Source organism: Mixophyes fleayi, chromosome 4 (genome assembly GCF_038048845.1).
Source record: "Mixophyes fleayi isolate aMixFle1 chromosome 4, aMixFle1.hap1, whole genome shotgun sequence".
In the NCBI taxonomy this organism is placed as follows: Eukaryota; Metazoa; Chordata; class Amphibia; order Anura; family Limnodynastidae; genus Mixophyes; species Mixophyes fleayi.
The window spans coordinates 310,098,479-310,120,161 of NC_134405.1; the positions used below are offsets into that span (position 1 = coordinate 310,098,479).

General features: G+C 39.3%; 1 protein-coding gene across 2 annotated transcripts in view; it reads right to left on the reverse strand.

Annotated features, from left to right (window-relative positions):
- Positions 1–1,449: 1,449 nt before the first annotated feature.
- The window catches only part of FLT4 (fms related receptor tyrosine kinase 4), a 162,410-nt gene continuing 142,176 nt past the window's right edge, over positions 1,450–21,683 (reverse strand). The window contains exons 22-30 of one of the 2 annotated variants that reach the window (XM_075210034.1): positions 21,407–21,501; positions 17,092–17,214; positions 13,712–13,823; positions 11,833–11,932; positions 9,757–9,862; positions 8,515–8,654; positions 7,618–7,738; positions 6,134–6,219; positions 1,450–4,672 (exon numbers count right to left, since the gene is read on the reverse strand). In XM_075210034.1, coding sequence (XP_075066135.1) covers positions 4,456–4,672; positions 6,134–6,219; positions 7,618–7,738; positions 8,515–8,654; positions 9,757–9,862; positions 11,833–11,932; positions 13,712–13,823; positions 17,092–17,214; positions 21,407–21,501 — 1,100 coding nt within the window. In that variant the 3' untranslated portion in view covers positions 1,450–4,455. Of the gene's footprint in view, positions 4,676–6,133; positions 6,220–7,617; positions 7,739–8,514; positions 8,655–9,756; positions 9,863–11,832; positions 11,933–13,711; positions 13,824–17,091; positions 17,215–21,406; positions 21,502–21,683 lie in introns of both variants that reach the window. The other variant, XM_075210033.1, reaches the window with a different exon arrangement.

The following is a 21,683-nucleotide window of genomic DNA, read 5'->3' on the forward strand; positions in this document are numbered from 1 at the left end:
GCAGAAACAGTGAACGTAGTAATATAGATTGCAGTTCCTATTTTTTGGACTGCAGAAACAGTGAACGTAGAAATATAGATTGCAGTTCCTATTTTTTGGACTGCTGAAAGAGTAAACATAGTAATATAGATTGCAGTTCCTATTTTTTGGGACTGCAGGAATATATTGCTCTAGAATATTTTTTATACTTAATTATATTTTTTTTAAATTATTTTTTTAATATTTTTTTTTTATTTTTTTTACATTTTTAGAAGATTTTATTATAATTATAAAATTTACTATGGACTTAGCCCAAAAAAACTCAGGAGAAAAGCACCACTGGACTCAGCAGGACAGACACTGGCCAAAGCACCACTGGAATCAGCAGGACAGAGCACTGGACAAAGCACCACTGGAATCAGCAGGACAGAGCACTGGACAAAGCACCACTAGAATCAGCAGGACAGAGCACTGGAAAAAGTACTACTGGACTCAGCAGGACAGAGCACTGGACAAAGGACCACTTGACTATAGTAAATTAGTATAATAACAGAGCACAGGATATCAACCTCCCTCGACAGTGATCGCAGGGAGAATGAAGATGGCGGCCGCGAGTGGGGCATTTATGACATCCGAGTCTCACGAGATCCGACGCGAGACTTGGATGTCATAGCCTCGTTTTGGATTCGTTTGGCGGCCGGAAGTACCCGAACAGTGCTCGGATCCCGTCGCATCCGCACTGTTCGGATGGGCTCGGATTTCGGTAATCCGAGCCCGCTCATCCTTAAAGTAAACACTCAAAAGTGACACATAATAAAACAGAAATGAAGGGACACCTGCAGGATTTTTAGAGAGGGGTTTCCAAATGCTCTATCAACTTTTTTTTCCTTTTTGAAACGTCCCTTATTGGTCGAATAATCATGAAAGACCGGAATATATTTATTTTGATGCCAGAATCAATAAGAAGAGGCCCAAAGTTAGATGTTACTTCTGGTCAAAAGTTCCACATATGACATCCAGGCCTCCAATGTCCAACACTTCACCAGTGCCACCAATATAGATCTTTCACACCTGTCTCTTTTATAAGCTTTTTGGACCCTCACATTGGTTATTACTACATTAGTTGGTTGATCAGCCTGATGGTTGTTTGACTGGATCCGCCCTATTTGGTTATCTATATGGGCACCCAAATTGGACGAAGCTCTGGGGCTAGATTTACTAAACGGTGGGTTTGAAAATGTGGAGATGCTGCCTATGGCAACCAATCAGATTCTAACTGTCATTTTGTAGAATGCACTAAATAAATGACAGCTAGAATCTGATTGGTTGCCATAGGCAGCATCTCCACTTTTTCAAACCCGCAGTTTAGTAAATATACACCCTGGTCTTTAGACCTGAATATGGGGTTTTCATCCTTAGCTTTCACTCTTGTATTTTGATAAATCAGAAAGAAAATAAATACAGTTAGAGATCAACAGAAAAATATGTTTGTATACTAATATATATTCATATATAAAAGGTATATATTATATCAAAACATAGCAGGTATCAGTATTCCCTTTACATAGTACATAGAAAATAAGTCTTTGGTAAGGGCTCGGATGTTGCACATGGCTACATGCAGCTAGATGGTAGAGGATGCTGGAATTTGTAGTTCAACAGCTGGTGAGCTTCAGAGATAGATGATACAGACATGGTTAAGCACAGAAGTTAACCTTCTTCAGACCGAGAGGATCCAACTCCACCGTCCGAAGTATCCTTAGGATATATTCCAGCATGAGCTCTAGTGGTCAGAATAATTGGGGCAATATTTGAGCCGCCTATGCCAGCTTTTGATTAGGTCTTTTTTAATGCTGCTGTGTCCATGATTTGCTTGTCTTCGTCTTGTACATGGTAACATATCCAGTTCCAGCAGGAAAAACTTCTTCATACATATACTGTACAATGGATTCGTTTTGGAGATTAAGCACCAGCGTACCCAGTGGAAGCAGCCATTTTGTGACTTCAACCAATATTCCTGAGAATGCCGCCTATAAATTCATTAGGAACCATGGACATCACTGAGACACAAGTAAATTGATTGCAATCTCAGTACTGGTTCACTCACAAAATGGCTGCCTCCGCATTATGTGGTCGACAGCTACACTTTAAAAAAACACACAGGCTGGAGCCTTAAAAGCCATTAATGACTTGTTTAATAATTTGTTCCCCAGGGCCCTTCTATTAATCACTTTTTACTAAACTTACATTGCCTTCTTACTTTTTAGGTCACCTCAATTTTAAAAAGTACCTCTGTTATGAATAGCATTGCATTATTATAAATGATCTGTTCTCTGTGCATGGGCTTTGTATATCACTTATTTTTTTAATTAATATCTTAGACCTGACACTGAAAGTCATGTTGTTAATTTACCGCTAATAAAGTCATGTAAATGTGTGATTTGATGTGTTCTGGGAACTTTAACTTTACAAATAATAGATATTCTTTTTAAGGACCACTAAATTCCCAAATTTATGAGCCGCGAAGGAAAAATACATTCCTCCTTGTTAACGTGACATTCCATTGCACCTCTGCTTAAAAGTATGGACTCCTCAGTCCATTACAGAAAATGGAAGCCCCTCCCACATCTTTATGATTGTCCTAATGGGATTTGATACATGTAAAAAAATAAACTAGACCTTGCTCTTTGAATTAATCCACCAATCCACATTGTGCGTTAGTACAGGGCAAGACTGTAAGAGTGTCAGTCAGTCAATGCATCTTTATTTAGGGAAGCACCTCCCCATCTAAAATGGCAACCTGCTACAGAGAAAGAAAAGCCCAATGGACATATACTTAGTTAAGTTTAAACACTCCAGTTATTAAATGTATATTATTTCAGCATTTGAAATGTATTAATGTCAAACACTGGCTTTACTTAATTTTTAAATTTCCAATTACATTTTTAAAATAAATAAAATGTAGTTTTACAGCATTCAGTACTCTAGCTGCTAATGTAGAGGTACCATCTTAATTAAAAAAGGAAACTTCGTCCATGTTAAAGCCTAACTACGCTCAAAACTGATGTTGCCCTAGTAAAATTATTATGTTGGGTCCTACATGTTACACGAATAACTCCTAATACTTTAAATATGAACTTCTGCCTGCAATAGCCAGTGAAAACTCAGCAACACACTGTTGCTGTAATCTGACAGATAGCTTGTGAATAACTGACCTTCCTTAGCAAAACCTGTATCCATGGAAACAATAAGTGCAGTTCACAGTTTGTGTCTGGTTACAGGTATTGCAAAGGAAGGTCGGTTATTCTCATCCTATCTATCATATGGATTTAAATAACCAACATTATTTTCATGTGGAGTTATCCTTTAAAGGATAGAAACAAGCTTGATATTTTTAAGATATCTGTTATTCTTTCTGATCCCTGAAGAAATTATTAGAAGTCTCTATTAGACAAAGTCTGACAGTCTACTGTGAGCCCAATCCACCAGGTACTATGATTAACTAGGTTGTTTAGAGAAATGATGGCAGTTGTCTTCAATGTGTGCGCTTCATTAGTTCACAAGATCAGTAAAAAGTTGTAACTGAGAATGAAATGCATTCCCTCATTGCAGTTTAGACATTCTTCTTGTGAGAAACTATTTAGCTAGGGAAATACATATAACGAAGGCAATATAAATTAGTTGTTTTTGCAGTAAAGATCTTTGATCAACCATTCTCGGTTCAAGGATTTTGGAAACAGCAAAGACAGGGGCTATGATGGTTTGCCTATTCCTCACTATATTTATTCTAAGACATGTTGAGGACATTTGTAAAAACTGCTAAATGCGCAAAAAGAATTGCCATAACCCGTAGCAACCAATCAGATGGTAACGCGTTTCTCCAACACAGTTTGGAACACACCTGATTCCGTTTCTACAGGTTGCAGCATGTTTTTTGCAGTGAAGCTCTTTACATATATGTCCCCCAATACAACCAACACAACAAGGTTCAGTTTACAGCATCATAATACAGCTTTATAGGAAGATATACAACATGGTTCTATTATTATTTTTTCACACTGGGAAACAAAAGAGATCGCCAATGTTTCAGTTTGCAGATAGGATACTTAAATACTGAATATAAACATTAGTGAATGCACTTTCCTCATAGAATTCCACTCATTATTTTAAAACCATGTCCATGTTTGAATTCTCAGCATTGTGGAAACAAGATCTTTTCTGCATTACTGTCTCTTATTATTGGAATAAACCACAAATTCTATCATGGTCCTTATTTTTATTTCACTGTATTTCACTCTCCAGATTATATTCTTTTGCTGCAGAATCAGAGTAGTCCAGAGTATCTCCGGCTCAGCCTTTGCGGGGCAGACAGAAGCCCTTTCCCTTCCCCTCGGTGTAGTCGGCTGAGTTTTTCATGTATGAATATTAAGAGAAAATGTGTAGGCTCCTAAGGGCCATTTTCCAGTTGCAGAGTCCTCAGTTTTCATCAGAGAAGAAGGAGGCATGGATAAGCCCGGGGCTGCCAGAGCCGCCAGGGGGAGTAAAGCTGTCCCCCTCTGAGTGTTCCGACAGCTCTCCATATTCACTGTTGTAAAATGTCTGCCCTCCGCTATAAGATGGGTATGACGGGTGACTCCTGTTCTGAAAGGATGAACAGCCAGACGCCATTTCCTTGTTTCTACGGGAACTTTTACTGCTGTGGTGAAAATAGTTAGATAAACCGCTGTTATAAAAACATATCCGAGGACATAATACATAGTTACATAACAAACCCACAGATATATAGAAATATGGGCGCTAAAAATAAATATATGAAGATATATGCCTGGATATGGCTGCAGCTGGAAAATGGGGAAGCGACGACCCACAATATAGGCCAACAAAAATCACAAAAATTACCAGCGCACAAACACTACCAGGAAACAATATATATAAATATACAAAGATGGGAGAGACCATTCAGTGCATAACATCACATCATTTATATTGGTTGTTTGGTACCAATGACAATGCACCACAAGGCATATGATAAAAAGATGTATTTATTATATGCCTTGTGGGGCATTCTCATTGGTACCAAACAACCAATATAAATGATGTGATGTTATGCACTGAATGGTCTCTCCCATCTTTGTATATTTTTATACATATGTTCTCCTCACAGAGGAGAGGGTCATAAATTAGGCAAGTGTGTTAAAAAATAATGTCACAAAGATGGGGATATTACAGGCTGTAGATGACACCTCATGTAAAGTTAACTACGCTGTTGATTTTTGTCCATCTCACACTTGTGCCTCTATTTATGACAGGGCAGCTGAATAAAGCTCAGTAATTAATTAGAATTACAGTTATCTCCATGATAATTACTATTTTCATGAAGAGACTCTTGGTCACACATAATGTTTAGTCATAGAAATGTAAATGAACAATATCTGATGTTAAGAATAACAGAAAGGAGATTTGAGAGACAATCAATTGCCATACAAATGAGAAAAACATAAGTGGTACTGTGAGAAATGGGCTTAAATAAAATTCACTAAGATTTAAGTAAAATGGAAAAGGAAAAATAGGGAAAATAAAAGAACAGGGTAAATGGTCTATGTCAAAAATGTATTAATGTCATACTTGCCAACTCTCCCGGAATGTCCGGGAGACTCCCGCATTTTGTGAGAGTCTCCCGGACTCCCGGGCGAGTGTGGCAATCTCCCGAATTCTGCCCACTTCACTAGGAAGTGCCCCACTTCCTAGTGAAGTGGGCAGAATTAGATCCCAAACGCCGCGATTCCCGGTGAATCGCGGCGTTTGGCCCCGCCCCCGCTGTCAAATGACGCAATTTGCGTCATGACGTCACAGGGGGCGGGGCCGAAATGACGCGATTTCGGCCACCCCGCCCCTTCACGCCCCCCTCCACTGGCTGGCTCCCGGAAGGGAGCTGAAGAAAGTAGGTAAGTATGATTAATGTGCAACCATATACACAGTGCAGGCAGCCATTTTGTGTCAGAATCAGTACTCATGTTTCCTAGTGAATTTATAGGCTGCATTCACAAAATGGCTTCCACTACAGGCAAAAGCTGACCTTTAAGTAACTGCATACAAAAATCCTGAAGATGCAAATGTAAAGTCATCTGTAAACACAAGCGTGTGCATCAATTACCTGAAACCTCCATCTGTCCTGTGTCTGTTCTCTATCCTCTCCAGCTCCTCTGAGGCCAGTACCATCCCACTGTCCGTCTGATTGTCCTGTTTCCCGGAACAGAAAGAAAAGAACACGATTAGGGACACCTAGCACACACCCGAGTTTTCATTGCTTCACAGCGATCCTACTGACCATGTGAATAAAAAAATAAATGTATTGTACCGCTAATATAAATGATTCATTTTTATGTTGTCAGGTATACATAATGAACAAAAACAGTCTGTCACCTCTGCAAATCTGCCACCCTATGCCTGGGGCCTATGACTTTCCACAAATCTGAGCCTGACAATAGCCAAAACCATGATACCATCTGCCAGCATTCCTGACCAGTAAAACAGGAAAAGTTATGGTACACCCTGATCCATGTACACCCTGATCCATGTACACCCTGTCCTGATCCTCACATGATGCCACACCCATTTCAACTAGGTCATGTTACTCTTACCAGTATGAAATTGGGACTGTCCCCCCAGAGGTAAGAACTCTTAGACGAAAGAAACACCGGAGAGCAAAATTAGACAGCATTATTGCAATTAAAATGTGTTCTAATCCAGAGAACCCTAAACTCTGATGGAGAAAGGTCTATACGGAGCAACATACAAGACTAGTCTGTAGGGTCTTTTATCCACCATAAAAGCGGATGCTATTTTAGATTTTGTTTACCAAATACAAGGATAACTTTCCCCACAAGTCTAATTTTGTGTGTCATGCTTACAAATAAGCGGCACTAGTGCAGAAAGATTCCCAAATATTCACCTAATTTATTAACCAATTAAAATATAACCATATCAATGATGAATAAAACTTAGATCATAAAATAGAGTCCAACCTGAAAATTTTAATGGAAATTACTGGCCCCTGTGGCTCTGGATTGGAGCCCGGTGTCATCTTTTGTCCTCCCTAAGAAGGACAGTGTAGAGAGTACAGGACTACACAACATGAATATGTAAAGGGAAAACTGCACATTGTGCGGCATCTTTTTACCCCCAAACAATCCAGAGTTTCTTAAGACAGTTCTGGTTTTGTAGGACCCAAGAGATTCGGGGTTTAGCAATTTGGGGGCAGAAAAATGCTAGAAACCAGGTCGCTATTGGCTACAGCACCTTCATCTCGTGCACCAGGTTTCATAAATGCCGGCCATAGTCTGACCACAGCAGAGAAGATAATAGCTTACATATGTGCAAAGCTGACATTTGCAACATTTGAATGATACCTAAAACAAGGAGGATATTTATGAAAACTGGTGCAACACACAAAAGCTGCTGTAACCCAGAGCAACCAATCAGATTGTAATGACCACGTTTCTAGCAGAGTTTAGAAAATAAAAACAAATGTTTGGCTTCTATGAAATACAAAATCATAAAAGCAAATCTTCCAATAAAAATACTTTTACTTTGCTCTGTTCTGTTTCTTGAACCTTTGTGAAACTAGACTGAACTTACCGGGTGACCTTTATGCGGCACATTTGTCATCGGAAATTCTTCAAACGTTTTCACCCTTGATGAGCAGTGGATTTGGTTGCCCCCAGTGAAGCAGCCAGGAAATGAAACACAGTTGTAGTATCTGTGCAGGCAAAATAAATGTGTACAAATAAGCTATCAAGTATTTGTGTGCTACATGAAAAAACAGTCAGTATTTAACTTATGTGCAAAACAAAATACTAATTTGCACCCCTTCCATTGTAACATGGTTTTGTCCAGGAGACTTAAATAAGAAGTTTCTTAAGTTAAGATTCTTAATGAATCAGGCCCTAGGAGTCTATCCTGAAAGTGTTAAAGAAATGGAGAATACAAAGACAGATCTAGATAAAAGATCTGGAAAACTTAGGGAACAACCTATGATAACCGTTTTGAAAACCAATAGTGAGTTATTTGGCCGCATTCATGAATATTGGACCAGCTCTGGTGTGTATAGGCAGGAGGTGCCCTTAATGAAATCATGAGTTCTTGAGCTGTAAAAGTTACTAATGTTATTAATGGTGTTACTGCTCTTTGTCAGTCAAGGTTCTTACTAAACTTTTTTTTACATTGTAGGTGATCCTAAAAGTAATGCCTCTTGCCTCTGTTCTCCAGCCCATATAGTCTTTGCAGTTCATGGTTATTATTCTAGAATTGGCTGTGCCATCCTTACCTATCTACCCTACACAGTGCTGCCTGCGATGTGAAATAGCAGCAGAGAGCGCCAGAGTTCTCTCTCTTCTCCAGGAGCTGTTCCGCTGCCCTTGCCTCCACATTATGTGGTGTATGTGATAGCATTAATTATCCAATAATAACAAACTGCAAAGAATAGGGGTGAGGGTGTAAAGGAGTTAGTAATCATTCAGTTACACACGGTCTCACCTTACAGCCAGGTTATGGCAGTGCAGTCTCATGTCACACTCCTCCTCGTCAGAGTTATGTTGCGGGCAGATCGGAGACTGGGATAGGTCCATCTCTTCTGAGCTCTGGGAATCATTCAGAGGGATATAGTCCTTCCCTTCCTGCGGGTAAAGGGAGCTTGAAATTATAAGGTCGCATAGGGTACAATATCTATGGTTTAATGCTATTTGTGATTTCATTTATATACCAATGTAATTCTTTTTGAGCACTGCATGTAAAAGTGTTGAGAGCTGGGACTGTCTTTTCTTCTAGTGGATATTGAGTTATCCTCTGTTACCAGATAATTATTGGCTGGTAATGGGAGATCATTTTTTTAGGATGAGTGCTCACATCTTCTAGAAGATGAGAGAGGAGAACAGTCCAAGGGCTAGATTTACTAAGCTGTGGGTTTTAAAATGTGGGAATGTTGCCTATAGCAACCAATCAGATTTCTACAAAATGACAGCTAGAATCTGATTGGTTGCTATAGGCAACATCCCCACTTTTTCAAACCCGCAGCTTAGTAAATCTAGCCCCAAGAATCTTTGGGGATTGGTTGTTCGAACATAGAAATAAGAATGGATTACACTTTGTCCCAAGTGGGGGCAAGTCCACTATACATGCAAAAGTGTGTGTGTGAATGTATTTTTAAAGCATCAGGGACACCATCATCTAGTTATAATATAGCTGCAGGCCTCTTCATAGGCATATTTAGACAGCACTGCTATAATTACTTAAAGCAGAGCTGCCCAAGTACTCACACGAAGACGGTCGGATAAACAGTACAATTATGGGACCATAGTTTATGCAGTTGTTGGACATAGGGACAAAATAAGCACTATGTGCCTGATTCATTAAGGATCTTAACCTGAGAAACCTCTTATTTCAGTTTCCTGGACAAAACCATGTTACAATGCAAGGGGTGCAAATTAGTATTCTGTTTTGCACATAAGTTAGTGTGCTACATGAAAAAACAGTCAGTATTTAACTTATGTGCAAAACAGAATACTAATTTGCACCCCTTGCATTGTACCATGGTTTTGTCCAGGAGACTGAAATAAGACGTTTCTCAAGTTAAGATCCTTAATGAATCAGGCCCTAGGTGATGGCATGTAGCCCAAGAGCCTACGATTAGACAGCTCCAACTTAAAGGACTGATGGTTACATTTACAATTTATATATTACTGCCATTGTAATCTAAATAAACAGAGCCATTTATCATACCTGTTGTACATTCTCTTGTAGCAGGTCACCCAGGATCTCCACCAGATCAGTGAACGTTGGCCGCTCCTTGGGATCTCCATGCCAGCAGCTCAACATGATGCGATAACTGCAAGACAATCTCTGTCAGTTCACAAATACCTCACTTTATTCAGGGCTGAATTCATCATCATTCACTCCAGGCTCACACTTTATAATACGTCAAGCTGCATTACACAGAATTACACCGATACTGGGAAATAATATCTTATTATTCTAGCAAATGAAATGAATATATTTATTATTTATACATTTAAATGGGAACGCTACATTAAGAATATTATGTTGTCCAGGCAGCTGTGTTTATTTCCATTGCTATTATATGTGACAAGAGGTCTCCTGTGTAGGTACAGACCTGAGCTTTTCAGGGTAATGAAAATAAACAAATCCTACACATGAATTGGCTAAACATGGGTTTCCTTTTGCCACTTATGCTAAAGATGTAGTTAGTTGGCGTTCCTTGGAATCATTTTGTGAAGGAGAACATCTTGGTGGCTGAACAGAGCAGGAGAACTGGTCCAAGGTGGGTTCTCCTTAAACCTTTTGCTTTGGGAACAACATTTTCTAACTAATCTTGTGTTCTTTACTATAATGGACTGTATGAAATTAAGCATCTTAAATGATGTGTTGATCTGTAATATTTCCTAGTTTTAACAGTGGATATCTAGAAATTGGGATGCATATTCTCTTACAATTTGGACTCATGACTGATTTGCATTAAGGATAAACGGCATTTTTCTGCTTCAATGGATTTTCTTTTTTAAAAAATGCTCATAAAAGCCTATGAAGCATAATTTCACATAAGTATCTCATGTTTAAATTCGTGAGAGTTCCAGTCATATGTTATGTAATTATTTGCAAGTCATTTATGACAGCTACCAAAAGTAGCTGCACCTGCGTGCTGGTAGAGTTGTTGTGTTTGGTTGGACACCCATCGTGGCATCTGTTCACACAAAGATGGTGTGTTTGCAGATGGGCAAATAATGCAACGGGAGGACCAGGGCATTCCATGGGCATAGACGTCTGTAGAATCAGCGCTTTGTGGGTCACGTGTTGCCCTCTCATTCTTAATTTGTGGTGTTCAGCAAATTCTATGAATGTTAACAAACTGTGCCCCCATTGTTTTGAACCGTTCCCTCTGTTTCCGCAGTGCTGATATTGTTTTCTATTAAATTGTATTATGTCTTGTTTTATTTAAATCATGGTTGAAATATACAAAGTTGGATTAATCCAAATGCTGTCACATTATATACGCACACACACGCACACACACACACGCACAAACACACACGTATTAACCCCCTTTAATAACATAACATTTATTCCGAGAGATGACTGTGGCTCCCATAAGAGCTAATGTGACCCTCACTCCAATGGGTCCTCACTGCTATTTTTGAGTTTGATGTGCTAGATCGAAGCTCATGCCCACAAAATTATTGATCTTCTCCTCTAAAGAGTAATATGATATTGTTATTGAGCGCTTAATAGTGTAATGCATCTCAAGGTCAATTTGTTTAGAAAATACCCAGCTAAGCTGCTCAGCCTGATACTGAATTTCATTAGGGAAAAAAAACTGACAATATTTTCTTGTTCCTCTTATCACAAAGCTCCGTCAGTTTTTCCCAGGAAATGAGAGCTGGCTAGCAGTATGAACAGTGTCCGTCTGGGATGAATATCGGAAAGCGTCTTATGTGATAAGAAGTCTCCCGGACTCAGGTATTGCAGAGTTGGCATGACAACAACTTGTAATAACCCAGTTCCTGAACACACAGGGGGTTCCCTGACTGCCTGCCAGGAACACTACAAACACTTCCGTGGAATGTTATGTAGTTTTCAGTTGTCTCAAAAGTTGGCAACTAAAAACTAAATTTTAAGCTACGATAAGGAAAATATTTGTAACCTGGGGCATCGGGCTGAAATCAGAATCTAAAAGAGCTGTGAAAATTATCCTCCGATTGTTTTTGTTTTAAAGAGAACTGGAAGATCTTTCTGTATTGTATTCTGTGACCCAGTCATTACAAAGAGAGTAATTGGACTTACACGTCTGTTGTAGCATATTCCGGTGCTCGCATACGCGTTCCATCCTTCAGCCGCTGACAAAACTCCTCGTTAATTTGAACTCCGGGATAAGGAGAAGCACCTGTAAGGACAATGTAGTATCATTACGCGCACTGTTTAATACAGGCCATATGATATTGCGGTCTCTGGCCCGAAAACAACTATAACGCCAAATAATAATCAAATTAAATCAATCACATCACTATCGGCATGACAGCGGCTATTTAGTATGTGTGAAAGGAGCCCCACACACAGGCTGATGGCGGTTATCTGCGGTTATCTCCCAACCACCATAACGGGCCTCGGTCACGCTTTACGTGATCCAGTCATTGGCCCAGGGGCAAAATGACAGTTCTTGTCCAATTGCGCCACCTATATGTGTGGCCAAATTGGACACTGGATTGACCAAAGTATAAACAGCTTAACTACTTAGACTCTTCAAATGATATATTATTACAATTATTTTAACTTTTTCTTTAAGCTAATCAATCACATTGTAATTGAAAACCTGAAATCTTTTTAATCAGTTTGTCCAATATTTTCCTGCTGTTATATCCTGAGTGTTGGACACTCCTGGATATCAGTGCTGGTGACTGTGGAGTCTGTGGTGGTGCCTGCCGCCTAATGGAGGTTACAGGGATTCCAGTCCTGTGGGTTATGATTTGATCAAGGGTTCCGTGGCGCATTGTCAAAGGAGGTGTTGTTGTTGTGTTCTCTCTCCGGACATAGACTCACATCCAACAACCAACACATGCCACAGAGCAACCCAAGAAAAACAACCACCACCAGTCCCCACCTAAAAGAACCTCTCAGGAACAACGCACCGCAAAGTCAAGCTGGCGCATACCCAGGTAAGCGTACACCAACACAACCATTTCCACACAATGAAAGAGACACAACACTGACACCTCCTTCTACGCTGCACCCCAGAAACCTCCATGAAATCATAACCCACAGGACTGGAACCACTGTAACCTCCGTTGGGCAGCAACCACCACTACAGACTCCACATTCACAAGCGCAGATGTCCAGGAGTGCCCAACACTCCTACAACCTCTGTAACTTTCCAAAGGTCCAACCGGACAGTCAGCTGATCCTCAACACCAACATGGGGAACATCAGAACACAAAGAAAGGACAAACTTGACAACATCTTCTGCTTAGACCCCACAGAAATGCCAACCTAAAATCCAACAGAGGATAATTTCTGTACTAACTTCCTAAAACTGGAAAAATTGTTCTTCACAGCAATTTAACAATGGTGGGACCATTCAACATTAAGCGACTACATAGAACACAGATGAGAGGCTCAGGAATCCACAGAAGACCCACGTCTATACCGCGTAACTAAGATTTCGAGAAAGAATGGAACAACGTCATTGGAACTTTCTCCTACCAATGGATGGAACTGATCACCATAAACTGAAAGGTCTCACTTGAAAAATTAGACATCCAAATCACCAAACTACAGAACTCACTAAAACCTCTAGAAAATGTAGAACTATATAGACTATCCCAAAATAAACTCGACAAAATTGTAGATAATAACATAGCTACCAACCAAAGGAAATTCTACAGAGATAATATCATTCAGTTTCTCCGGTGATATTTTCATGATAAATTGCGGTGATAGGAGATTTTCTATCACTGCCATGAACATTTTCTTTCACCGCACGTTGATAAATAGAGGCTTAAACACTGTTAATACAGTCCAGGTGATTGTGGTTGGAAAATTTGTGGGGGAAGAAAAAAACAGACTTTTAGCGCACTGTGAAAGGAGTCAGGATGACAGGTATGCACAAGTGTCATTAGGGATTACCATTCAGCAGTTGAAATGAAGCAGTCCCCATTGTTTCACTTACCAAGTGAGAAAATCTCCCACAGGAGAACCCCAAACGACCAGACGTCACTCTGAGTGGTGTAAACTTTATCAAAAATGCTCTCTGGTGCCATCCACTTCAGAGGCAGGCGTGCCTGGAAGGAATTGCAAGAAATTAGCATGTAAACAAACTCAGCTTGATGGAGTATCCAATTATAATTCAACAGTGAAGGTTTAACAGAAAGATTTGTGTTACAATGGATCTGTCGTCCTCACTCAAACTCACAATATTGTCTTTAAACGATTAAATAATTCTGTTTCTAGAAGAGTATATGTTAAAGATTAATTAAAACTGAAAATTAAATTGTGGATGGAATATTTTAAGTTAGATCAGATTGGTGTTCATACGATACAGCTTAGCTATGTGCCCAACACTGCTCTACACGCTGGCACCGGCCGTATGTTGTCGGTGGTAAACACGCCGAGAAAAGAAGGAGCCAGAAGAAGGGTGAAGTGACCACGGATGTCTCCCGCACTCTCCTTGTTCCCTGACCGCTGGGAGTGAGGATGAACAGAGCAAAGCAGGTATACACTCAGTATTCAATAAACACCGAAACACAGTAAGTAAGTAATCTTCTGGGACTAAGTTTCACTTAGGAAATTGAGTTTTGGATGAAGTTATCCTTTAATAGCACAAACCTCTCTCGCTCATTCCCCTTCCTCTCTGTAAGGTATCAGCTGCAGGGGATAATTCACTTTTTTCACTGGTAGAATGATGGTTGAATGTATTTCTTACCGCTTATTTGTATTCAAGGAAATGTAAACTAGCAAAGGACAGGGCGGAGGCAAATAAGATGGATAGGTAGCTAAATACAGTCAGTGGCGGAACTACTGGTGATTTCAGGGGGGGGGGGGAGGGTGCCTGCAGGTGAGGGGGCCTGGTAATGTGGTGTTAGAAGTTCATCTTTTGTAATAGTCCCTCTTTGACTGTGTGACCCTGAACCCCTAGATATGATGACTTCTCTCTGGGTCTCTACCTAATAACCTGGTATCATCACAACCTTTTTTCTACACCTGGTTGGACAGAATGGAGGTGAACTTGGTTCCACCAAGACTGCAAATATTACGTTATCGTCCATCAATTGTTACATTATCTCCCGTCACCAACAAGTCCAGGTCAACGTCAATGGAGTTGAATAGCTTTGAAGAATGATGTGTACTGACCTCTAATTTTAATTTTGATGCAATGCCAATTGGATTAAACAGCACAGGAATTCATTTTTAAATTTTGATTAATGACCGTCATAGTTTTTCTTTTTCTCTCTGAATAGTGTTTTGTTTGTAATCCAAATCACATATACATCTGTAACATATTCCTTCTCTATCCTGAAAACTTGCATGAGTGTATGTCTGGGAAGCCTGAGATTGGACAGCTGTAAGCTGACTACGAAGTACAACTATGATCTATTTCCACAATCAAGTAATTAAAGGTAATCATAGACCCGATTGCTTTAATCTTGGCAGAGACATATTACTCCAACTCTCACCCGCTTCTAAAGACTCAACTAAAACTGTTTTAAGCACTGAATCACTTGGTGATGTGCAGAATGATGGATGTAGTCATAATTACTCTTGACTTCGAGTATATATCTTATTTGAACATGTTGGAATTAAAATGGGTAAATAGAATTAGCATCAGTATCTGATTTTGGCCAAAACATATATGTTGGGAGCTCAACATACAATCCTCACTTCTAGCGAGAAGAGTTTTTCGCAGACAAAAAAGTTAATTGACTAATATGAAAACACACAGAATAATCAAAATTTTGTAATCTTTATAATGGTGGTAATTGTATTAACGGTGATGTAAACACCAACAGTGTTCACACCTACATAATTAACACGATAGTGAAGAAAGCGACATGTAAAAAATAACTACTTTCTGTAAACAGACACACTGGAAATCCGATGTAAGGAGAGGGGGCAACTCTTCCAAATTACGTCACTTGCAAGCGCGACTTGGACATTTCGGATTTTAAAGCGGCAACGCACCGACCCATGTAAGTATTACCTTTACGTTAGGGGTTAGGGTTAGGGGTTAAGGGTTAGGGGTTAGGGTTAGGGGTTAGGGTTAGGGGTTAGGGTTAGGGGTTAAGGGTTAAGAATACAAATATTACCATAATTAATTGTGTTCATGCGTTGACACTTAAAAAATAAATAAATGCAAGTCGCGCTCAAAAGTTACGTCCTCTCCTCACATCGGATTTCCAGTGTGTCTGTTTACAGGTAAGTAGTTTTTTTTTACATGTCGCTGTCTTCACTATGGTAATAATTATGTAGGTGTAGACACTGTCGGTGTTTACATTATCGGTAACTCGTACTACACCCCTTCATATAGTGAGCAGATGCAGTTAAATTGCTTAATTCTGATTGTTCATTCTCAACACACAGACGACTTTGCACGCAGGGAAAAAAAATACTGGCTGCTTTCGCATGTAGCGCACAATTACTGGTCAGCTCTATTTTAACACTTTTATTTAACGTTAAGTTGGGATGTTCTTCTGTCCCCAACTCAAAATCTTCCTGCCATATTTAAATTTGACCCCCTGAAGTACAACATGGTTTTGCTAATGTATAAAATGGCATTGAATTTTTAAGCTGGGATTGGTCCTAACTCTAAATGACGCAGTGTATGTATATACTTCTACACCATACTTGACTACTTTTTGGACCCCCCCCTTCAGGAGATCCCGGAGGGGAGATCGAGAGGGCAAAAATTGTGGGGGCTAATGCTGGCCAGAAATAGGCTGATCCTGCTGACAGGTCAATTCTTTTAAATTTAGTTAGGTATAATTTAATAAACTCTTTATACATTTTTAATGGCACCGGTTCTCTTGTTGTATTTGACCATTACCAGGTATTATATTTGTATTTATATATGATTATATTATAATATTTACATACTTTATTCTGCGATGTTCATTTTCTTTTGTGATCTCGCTGACAGATCATTGTGTGACTATACCAAGCCCGTAAGTGGACATATTGAACAAGATCTGGGAATTTGGGGTGCCCGGACCTGTTATTGCACACACATTATAAATGGTTATTTGTGACACCGTCTGACTACATTTATCAACATGCTTGATAATGATCCCATCAATTCCAATCAGATTAATATCATGTATCAAAATAAAGGATATTATTAGTAACAAAATTATATGTATCACTTTTTTCACTCACATCTTAGCATGTAAGTGAAAAAACATATTTTTTTTTCCATAAACTTAATTTATTGTGTTGTGCTTCGATCCAACTCACAAAAATACTTATTATATTTCCTGGTATGACTGTGATTATTGTCTATAAGGTGTTTTTTCTCTTAAATATTTCTGAAGTGCTCATTGTACTTGTAAGACTTACACTTCCTTTCCTGACGTAATCAGGATCTTTGTAAATATCTCTTGCCAGACCAAAGTCACAGATTTTTACAACATTGTTCTCAGACAAAAGGATGTTCCTGGCAGCCAAGTCTCTGTGAATGCACTGTAAGAAAAACGTTTATTTTAGTACAGAAATTATGATTAACATATTTCTGCAGGACACAGTCTTGGTAATTATTGCCATTATCTTTCTGTTGCCTTATGTATGAAATACAGCACTTATGAATGTTGTTTTTTTTAACTTGTTTTTTTATTTATTGTATTTATAAAATAAAATAAAACATACAAAACAATGTAGACAAGATACAGACATTAATATCAAAAAGTTATATAAATCCACATTGATGATATATAAAGAAATAAAAAGATGAATGTTGTTTTTAACCCTTGTATTTGGCTGAATCAGGACTTGACTGACCCTTATATAAAGTCATTTAACTAATCAGAACTGTAGTACTCACAAGTTACCATTCCTCAATTACTTAACTTAAAGTACTCATTTATTACAGCAAACTGTGACAAGCAGCAAGCCCTCGTCACTTGCAAAGTTTAAATACCGTATTTCAAAAACAAGGAAAACATAAACATTAACAGCAAAGATTTGCAAATCATATTATTATCAATTGCATTAAAAACATGAATAAAACTTGGGCAGAAACTGTTAAAGTGAGAGTTACAATTAGAACCATATTTTTTAAGAGCATGTAATAAGTGCCCAGGTGAAATGCTTTCTCTGTGCTGTCCTAAGTAAAACATTCTCTTTTGGCTCCAAAATAGCAATACACTATCATCATCACCTATTTATATAGCGCTACTAATTCCGCAGCGCTGTACAGAGAACTCATTCACATCAGTCCCTGCCCTATTGGAGCTTACACTCTAAATTCCCTAACACATACACACACACACACAGACAGACACTAGGGTCAATTTGATAGCAGCCAATTAACCTACAAGTATGTTTTTGGAATGTGGGAGGAAACCGGAGCACCTGGGGAAAACCCACGCAAACACGGGGAGAACAAACAAACTCCTCACAGATAAGGCCACGGTTGGGAATCGAACTCATGACCCCAGCGCTGTGAGGCAGAAGTGCTAACCACTGAGCCACCGTGCTGCCCATTATTAGCAGTAGCAATTACTCTGGGGACTGGCCTCGCTTTATCCAACATTACTTCTTATATTATAACCCAATATATGCTCCACGTAATAGAAATGAACATATGTTCCACTTGATAATAACAAAAAGAACAGTTTATTTTAAATATGATCTACTGAAATGGCTATGGTAGTCCGCCGTGTTTATGAATTACACAGAATGACTGCCCTTATTGTAAAGTACTTTCTCCATTGTTAAAACATATAGGAGCCTATTTACGAAAGGAAGAAAAGCCCTTTCTCGGTAAAAAAGAGAGTGTTTACCCGATTTAGGACATCCCCTATTTACTAAAGCCCCGGTTGGTGAAACCTATTGCCAGCATTTGCAAATGATAGCCTGGTGAAAAGCCGTACCGCTGCGGGCCAGCATTGCCGAGGAGCTGAGTATAACACAGCTGCCCCGTCAAAAATAAGCAGCAATGCAAAATATTTTGTATCACCAGCTCTGATAAATAGAACGAAGGTTCCCTCATAGTATAAGAGGACAATGATTGGTAACTGCTTATTAAACTGTTTCAGAAATTAATCCATGAGCATTGGTGTCGCTACATTGAGGTAAACTGAGCAAGTTTTCCTTTCATAGGAGTTTGTTTTGTGTGTGTGTGTGTGTGTGTGATGGAGCTGGAAAAACATAATAAAATTATTGGGAACTAAAAATCAGCAAAAACAAATATCAGTTTAACATAGGGCATGAGCGCACAAAGGGCCTAAGTCACTAAGAGGGGCAAAGCAAAAAAAAAAAGGAGTAAGTTTGTTTCAGGACAAACCATGTTACAATGCAAGGGGTGTAAATTAGTTTATTATTTTGCACATAAGGAAAATATTGTCTGCTTTTTTCATGTAGCACACAAACACTTGATAGCTTTATTTTTGCACTCAAATTTAAAGTTGCGATAGGATTTGCCCTATCCCAACTATAAATCTGTCCCCACATTTTAAGTTTACCTCCCCTTTCAATGCAACATGGTTTTGCCCAGGTGCACAGTTACTCCTTTTTATGCTATGCTCTCCTTAATGACTCAGCCCAAAAATGTGTATTTTAATTTGGCCACAAGATGTCCCTGTTGCTTTCTGGATGGACACAATATGAAACAACTTATTTTAAGGAGTACTAGACTTTCGGATAATATGATCTTTTGCTTCTATTATGTAACTCAAGAAAGAGATTTCCACAGATATCATCACTAAAATAAATGCACCATGCTAGTCAAATGTTTCCCCAGATCCCCTGCTGTAAAATGAATACAGAGTTCATCTAAGGACTTGGAAAGCCAAAGCACTATAGGCCCAGACATACTGAATACGTATATTAGTTTGATAAACTGTATGGACTTCCCTTTCAACTGGCTAACAATAAAATTATCTCAAAACAACCTGTAGAGGTTATCTTGGGTGAATGACTTTGCCGAACATGCAGTGGTGATAGTGAAATCTCATGAAAGTGGACACGTTATTTTATTTATTTTTTCTTAATGTAGGAAATTGCACTAAGTCTGTGAAAACAATAGATATTCAACTCCACCAAAAAACTGACTAATGCTAATATGTCATAATGTTGAATGCATTTAAAGTGCACAGACAAGTAGGACTTTGAATCTCACTGATGTCCCTGTGTCCTAGGGGTAGATAAGCAAACCTTCTAAAAAGGAAAAGTGAAGTTGTTGCCCGTGGCAACCAATTAGATTCTAGCTGTCAATTCCCAGAATCTATTAGATAAATCACAGCTAGGGTCTGATCGGTTGCTATGGGCAACACCTCTACCTTTCCCTTTTAGAAGCTGCATTGTCATGAATACTGGTTCAGACCAATATAAAGATTTAGATTCCAATATCCCAAGAATATATAAATCCAAACCTATATATATATATATATATATATATATATATATATATATATATATTTACTGCCCCTGCCTAACCTGAATGATGAATGGGACACGATCGCTGGCATTGAGTAAAAATCTTTGTTAAGGTCCCTGGCTGCCCAAGGCCCCTGGGCTATAGCCAGAAAGACCGATATGTTATTCCGGCTTTGATGCTGGCACATGACACAACCACAGTGCCCGGTTTCCAGGATAACTACCACTTGTGAGATATTCGCCTATGATTGATCTACCAGTGGGGGCAGAAGAAGTTACAAATCCATGTGCTCCTACCCCGTACTGCTTTCCTGTGATAGTGCACCTGAATTTCAAGCTTGTCCAGGTCAGTCACTGGGGGCTATCTAATGGCAGAGGTTATGGACACACTATTCCTGTTATTAAGCTAGTTGTGGGGAAGGAGAGTTACATTACAATGTGTATTTGCAGTAGAGCTCTTTCATTGTTATACTCTACTAGAACACACATTGTTTACCCAGCAACTCATTTCAACCTGTTGTGCGCTAGGGAAAGAAAAAGTATTACATGTGGCTAATATGCCTTTGTGAAGACCATCCTGCTGGCGGCTTTATTACGTGTCATGGATACCTGTTCCAGGGCTGGGATGGATAGACTGGAGAAGCAGCTGCACTGAGCATATAATCATTGGCATATATAACTTGTCCATATTGATCTCTGATGTATGTGTACATGTAGAATGTAAGCTCTCACGGGTAGGGTCCTCTCTACCTATTGTCCCACGTCTGTCCGCTGTCCGACTCCCTCGTTCATACTGTCACGTCTTTTGCTGCACTCTGTGTGAGTCCCTATAACATAGCTCACACTCATCTGTGCTGCTGACATGTATAACCTCATCTATCTGTTACTTGCTTCAGTATCCGGCGCTACGGAATCTGTGGCGCCTTATAAATAAATAAATAATGATAATTTAAAATGTTGCTTGTCCCACTTCTGGGACCTCTACCTTACACATGATGCAGGCACCTGAGCTTTGAATACTTTAGGCACCCTTAACCAGAGAACTCACAAGTAGGCTGATAGCGGCACCCAACTGGATAGGTAAACAGCTGTGACATCACCTATCACAAAGGGTGTTACCAACCAAATAAAAGCTGACTATTGAGCTTGACAACACCTGCTATCATATTCTTTTCCAGGTGTTTTACATATGTGTATACATTGCATTCTGGGAGAAAGAAGTAGACAATGGTAAAACGATGGCAAACCATTCACAAGACACTATATTGGTAAATTTTACCTTTCTAGATGACAGGAACTCCATTCCGCGAGCCACCTGGAAACTGTAGCAAATCAGATCTTCCATGGTAAGAGGACTCTGCCACAAGTCTTTCACTGCATGGAGGACAAATTGTACAGGAAATTGAAAATGATTAAGACAACAGTTTCTGATGTGACATTCATCACCATCATCATCATCATCACCATTTATTTATATAGCGCCACCAATTCCGCAGCGCTGTACAGAGAACTCACTCACATCAGTCCCCGCCCAATTGGGGCTTACAGTCTAAATT